Source organism: Lynx canadensis, chromosome E1, assembly GCF_007474595.2.
Source record: "Lynx canadensis isolate LIC74 chromosome E1, mLynCan4.pri.v2, whole genome shotgun sequence".
Lineage (NCBI taxonomy): Eukaryota > Metazoa > Chordata > Mammalia > Carnivora > Felidae > Lynx > Lynx canadensis.
In genome coordinates, this window is record NC_044316.2 from 11,692,558 (window position 1) to 11,698,557 (window position 6,000).

The window sequence follows — 6,000 nt, forward strand, 5'->3', positions numbered from 1 at the left end:
CACCAAGAAAGTAAAGCAACAACCCACATGGGATGAGAGAATATATTTGCAAATCATATATCCGATAAGGGACTTGTTATCTAAAATAAAGAACTCTCAAAAATTAGCAATAAAAAAGATCAATAACCCAATTGAAAAAAAATAGGAAAGGATCTGAATAAACATTTCTCCAAAAAGGATAAACATATGGTTAAAAATCACACAAGAAGATGCTCAAAGCATAAGCCCTCAGAGAAATGGCAAATCAAAAGGACGATGAGATATCTCTTCATACCCACTAGGACGGCTACAATAAAAAAGACCACACGGGGAGCCTGAGTGACTCGGTTGGTTATAAGTATTCAACTTTGCATCTCAGCTCAGGTCTTGATCTCAGAGCATGAGTTCAAGCCCTGCACTGGGCTCCATGCTATGTGTGAAGCCTCCTTTAAAAAAAAAAAAAAAAAAAACAAAGCCCACAAGTGTTAGCAAGGATGTGATGGAATCTTCATCCATTGCTAACGGGAATGTCAAATGGTACTGTCACTTTGGAAAAGTTTGGCAGTCCCCAAAATGTTAAACATGAATTTACCACAAGACCCAGCAATTCTGCTCGTAGGTATATATACACCTAAGAAAAATGAAAACATATGACCACAAAAAAACCCCACAAAACTTGTACATGAGTGTCCATGGCAGTATTATTCTTAATACCTAAAAAGCAGAAACAACCCAAGTGTCTACTAACTGATGGACAGATGAACAAAACGTGGCATATCCGTACTGTGGAATATTACCCAGCCATGAAGTACTGATTTGTGCTAGGACGCAGATGAACCCTGAAAACACAAGACGGCATAAAAGAAGCCAATCACAAAAGACCACACAGTGTATGTACACGAAATGCACGTGAAATGTCTCGCACCGGCAAATCTACAGAGACTTAGAGTAGACGGTGGCTGCCTAGGGTTGCAAGGGAAGGAGAAGAAGGGGTGGTGACTGCTGATGGGTTTAGGGTTTCTTTTGGGGGTGATGAAAGTGTTCTGAAGTTGACCATGGTCATGAGTGCACAACTCTGCGAACACACCCGTTGAATTAGACACTTTAAATGGCTGTACGGCACGCGAACTACATCTCAGGATGGCTTTTGTGTTTTCTGTTTTAAGTCCTCAGGGAAGGCCATCATCTGTAACTGCTGATGGATTTTAGTGGGTGGTTATGGAGCGGGAGCTTCAGCTCACAGAAGCAACTGCTCCACCAGAAGCAAACAGAAACACCTCACACAATACTGCTTCCTCACCACCTTTCTCATTAGGTCTCCCGTTAGGCCCCTTCGGACCCCTTACTCTGTTCCTTTTCAGCACTGATCACAGTCCGTGATTATCTCTGCTTGTGAGATTCTTTAACGTCAGCACCCACTCTCCGGCAGGGCTGTGAGCTCCAAGACGGCGGGACGATGTGTTGTTTGTCTCTGTATCACTGGTGTCCAGGAGCATCTAACAGAGTCGGTTCTCAGATATTTGCTGAATACGGGCTCATCCAGCACCCAGTCACCCAGGTCCCGTTAGACTCAATATTTTCTCCCGTTACTGGATCAAAACACCTTACTAGCCTACAGGCCGAGTGTGTGTCACTCAGGGTGTTACCATGTCCAGGGCTGAAGAAACAAGCATGGAGGCCTGTGCAGGGACGAGGGAGAGAGAAGGCAGGGCGGCAGAGGGTGGGGGCAGCAGGGGAGAAGGGAAGGCGCCGGCAGGGGGAAGGCGCAAATACTCAGGCGGGAAGACAAACTTACTTTTCTAGGTTGGCCATCTGCTTCACCGCTTCCACAGCCCCCGGGAGAGGCTCCAGGTCAAGAAAGAAATTTTCCGATTCCCATATGCTAATGGCCTTCTCCTAAGAAGACGAGAGAGAAACATGCGACTTACAGGGTACTCAGCACCTCGCCTCACCACAAGGACGGCACAGCTGGGAAGAGCTGCTGACAATAAGAGTGTGAGCCTCCCACGCTCCCCTTACCCCCCAACACACACACACACACACACACACACACACACACACACACACAAGGACACATCCCAGGGGGAGGGCAGGTCACATGGAGTATGTGTGTTCCAGCCCCTCTCCAGGGTCTCTGACTTCAGCAAGGATCCAGCAGAGACCAGCTAAGGTGTCAGGGGCCATGAATTCTGAAGCCTGCTCTGCTAGAGGCACGGCTAGGGCCACCTGGGACCCAAGGTAGGTCATGAATCATATGCACTTGCTTGATTCGAACGGCCAGAGGCATTGTAGAGGCTCTGAGGGTGGACCAGGTCTTGCCATGGCACTAGAGTCCTTGAATTCAAGAGCTGGAGGAACTTAGAGATTTTTCAGCGCACCTCTGTGCAGTGTAGGTTAAGGGGGAGCTGGTGGAGAGCAGGTGGAAGGCCGGTTGAGCAGAACTCCAGGCTCCTCACTCATACCAACTATGACAGCCCTTTTGTCTGCTTTGTGCACTGATATGTCAGTAAGTACTTTGTGTAAAACGTATTCTGCTGCTTTTAAAGTTTGAAAGCCATGGGGTGCCTGTATGGCTCAGTCGGTTGAGCGTCCGACTTCGGCCCAGGTCATGATCTCACAGTTCGTGAGTTCGAGTGCCACGTTGGGCTCTGTGCTGACAGCTCGGAGCCTGGAGCCTGCTTCGGATTCTGTGTCTCCCTCTCTCTCTGCCCCTCCCCCGCTCATGCTCTGTCTCTCTCTCTCTCTCTCTCTGTCAAAAATAAACATTAAAAAAATTGTTAAAAAAAATAAATAAAGTTTGAAGGCCAAAAATCCAGACCTGCATCTGTCATATGAGAAAATCAAGGCTCTGAATAGGGAAGGGTTTTTCTGAAATGTCACCCAGCAGAACGGTGGCATTGCTGAGAGCTGAACACCACCTCCCAAGTCCCAGGCTAGAAGTTTCTACCTCGTGTTACAGGGCCAAAACCAAGTCTGCAGAATGCCACAGTTCTCCAGGCCCGGGACAAGGGGAAGGAAGACAGACCCAGGCCTCTGAGGAGCAGGAACCTGAACCCCATGTGTGTGGTGCAGCAAGGGTCTCTGCCAGGCCAGAGGCCACACGCTCCAGAACCACCGTGTCGTACGGGCGGGGAGAACCCTGAGATCACACTGGCCATATTCTTGCAAACTGTGTGGGATTAAGCAAACGAGTAACTCTTGCTAATGTCTGTTCTCTCTTGTTTGAGCCTCACATCCCACAAGGGGCAAGAATTGCTATCCTTGGCTTACTGATAAGGAAACTGACGTTTACAGAGGATTTCTTTTTCAAGGCCACTTATGGGTGATACTGTCAGAACATGACTTACGGCTTCTGACTCACACAGAGGCAGCATAGGCTGGTGGAAAGCGCCCTCGACAGAGGGGTAAGAGGTCCTGGCCCCTTACTGTGTGACCCCGGGCTAGCTACCTCACCTCAGTAATCGCGCCCCAGCCACCTCTCCCTCCTTCCATCGCTAACTGGGCTCTGAAACCCTGGTCAAGGCACTTCCTGTCTCTGGGCTCAGTTCCTCAACTGTTCTGACCACGCAGGATTCCAAGTCAGTTAAAATGAGCACTGCCTTCCACCTCAGCCCCGGTGACCCCTCAGAGCACCGTGGAGACCAAAGGGGATACAGATAGAGCAGTGTTTTGTAAAGCAGATGTGTCTACATAATTAAGCTGGGTTGACTGATTGGTTGTCTTTAACTGTAGATGCTGGGCCAGCTCAGCCCAGGTGAGACCCGGGGATGTCCTGCTGTGAGCTGTGCTGGGGATAAAGGGCACGTGTTCATTTATTAAAATCCCATTTCCTGCAATGTTCCCAGAAGCAGAACTCAGCATGTCACTCCCAGAACACCCCTTCCTTCGTGTCCCAGGAGCTCTGTTCCTTTGCCTCGTCCTTAGAAAATGGTAATTCATCTCCTTAGTCCTGGGGCCTGCACACTTGTACAAAGGACTACAAAAACCACTGTCCTTTCCAGGATCGGGGACGGGCTTTATTTTATTGCCCTAATACACTTCTGGAAGGAAACAAGGTGCCCAGACTGTCAATACCGTGCACCGTCTATAAACGAACACACACACAGAGCAGGGGGGTATGTTACTGAGGCCGCAAAAAAATTACTAGGGTATTCTCTCCACTTCGAAGTTGGTAATCAGCCATTAGAGCTGGGAGGAGTGAGCACACAGAACTCTGGGAAAGTCACCTTCTGAAGTGCATGGTGTTAAGAGGGACATGGTGCTTGATTTTCTTTTCAACCTGCCTCTCAACAAACCAATTATTGTCAAGTAACCTTTTCTAAGTCGAAAGAAAAGTTACTTGTTAGAGCAGGACAGAGAAGAGGACTTTGGGGTGGCGAAAGCTAAATGTGCTTGGGAGGCAGACGGACTTGGGTTCCAATCCTAGCTGAGCCCCTTACTGGCTATATGACTTAGGACAAGTTTCCTCGCCTGCATGATGGAGATATAATGTCTATCTCACATGGGAGATAATGCAGTCAACCTACGGATACAAAATAGGCTCTAATACCATCATCATCATCATCATCATCATCATCAAACTTCTGGTGACCTAGGTGACCCTAGGTGGCCAATCAAGGGATGCCAGAAAACATCCAGCCTCTTTAAGCCGGCAAGGCAAAATCCTGTTCCTTTCACCAAACAGTTTAAGCTCACAAACCAAGCCATCTGTCTATAAACGTGCCTGGATATTTCCCCTCCATCCATCGCGGACTCAGAGAGCAGAGCACATCAGGAGTCAGGGGGATGTGGCGGGCTCAGGTTCAGCAGGGCCGCCAGAGCAAGGGGATAAACCAAGGAGGTGATCCCACCCCATCTTGGCCACTGACGCATTGTGTGATGTGCAGCGCTCCACTTCTCTGGACCTCAAATACATCTGGGAACTAATGCATTCATGGAAAAGGGCAAAAAAAGAATGGTAAAGACACTCATCAAATTCGCGAGGATGAAGAAGTGGGCACGTGACTGTGGCAGGGGTCAAAGAGGACTTTACCTGTAACATTTATTTCATTTAAAAAATTAAAAGACTCGTGGCCAAATGCACCAAAACTTAAAAAGTCTGCTGAAGACAGTATATTACGCTTCCTATTCTCCTGACTTTTGAGAGGACAGCCACCAGCTCCTGCGCGCAGGGCTGCGCCCTCGGTCCTCCCCAGGCCCCCCTTTCGCACGAGGACTACCCCGAGGCTCGGGGCGATGACCCACCCAAGGTCACGCGGGCTCCCGGCCCAGGACCGGGAAGGAGGGCCTCAGTCCCGCCGGGCTGGGCTAGGGGCCCCGGAGCGGGAACGGCGGCCCCGCGGCGGCGCCGAGCGGGGCCGGGGCGGGGGGCGGGGAGGTGCTCACGCTCAGGCCGGGCTGCAGGCGGCCGTACTGCTCCGACAACCAGAAGCCGCGCCGGTCCTCCAGCGCGATGTAGGGCTGGTCGGGGAAGCGCGCGCGGAACTTCCTGAGGAAGCCGCCCTCGAAGTCGGCCAGCACGCCGTCCATGTCCACCAGCACCCTCAGGGAGCGGCCGCCCGCCCGGCCCGCCGGCCCGCCCGACCCCCAGCGCCGCCCCGCGGGGAACGCCGCGCCGCGGGGCCGCCGCGCACACCAGCAGCCTAGCCGGATCATGGTCCCTGGCGGTCGCTCGCCGCGGGCGCCGGGGCCTGGGCCGCGCCACCCCGCCGGGCCGGACCCGGAGACATGACCGCGATGGGGGGAAAGAAACCCCTGCCGGCTCGGGCGCGCGGGCGGCGCGGGGCGCAGGGCGCGGGGCGCTGGGCGCGCAGGGCGCAGCGCGCAGGCTCTGGCCCCAGAGCGAGGCTGCGGCACGCGCCCCGGCGGAGGCGGAGCTCAGGGGGCGGGGCTTTGGGGACAGGCCACAGTCCCCTGCTCTCCACTCGCATCTTCTCCCGGGACCCCGGGCCTGGACTGCCTCCTCCCACAGCCGCAGCGTGACTGCAGGAGCAGTGCGCGCTGATGGAGCCAGGCTGTGTC

At 52.6% G+C, this 6,000-nt stretch overlaps 1 protein-coding gene across 3 annotated transcripts in view; it reads right to left on the reverse strand.

The window, feature by feature from the left end:
- The window catches only part of NT5M (5',3'-nucleotidase, mitochondrial), a 33,100-nt gene extending 27,305 nt beyond the window's left edge, over positions 1-5,795 (reverse strand). Inside the window, exons 1-2 of one of the 3 annotated variants that reach the window (XM_030294651.1) lie at positions 5,365-5,781; positions 1,775-1,875 (exon numbers count right to left, since the gene is read on the reverse strand). In XM_030294651.1, the coding sequence (XP_030150511.1) occupies positions 1,775-1,875; positions 5,365-5,634 (371 nt within the window). In that variant the 5' untranslated portion in view covers positions 5,635-5,781. Of the gene's footprint in view, positions 1-1,774; positions 1,876-5,364 lie in introns of all 3 variants that reach the window. The other 2 variants (XM_030294650.1, XM_030294649.1) reach the window with 2 other exon arrangements.
- Positions 5,796-6,000: the final 205 nt, after the last annotated feature.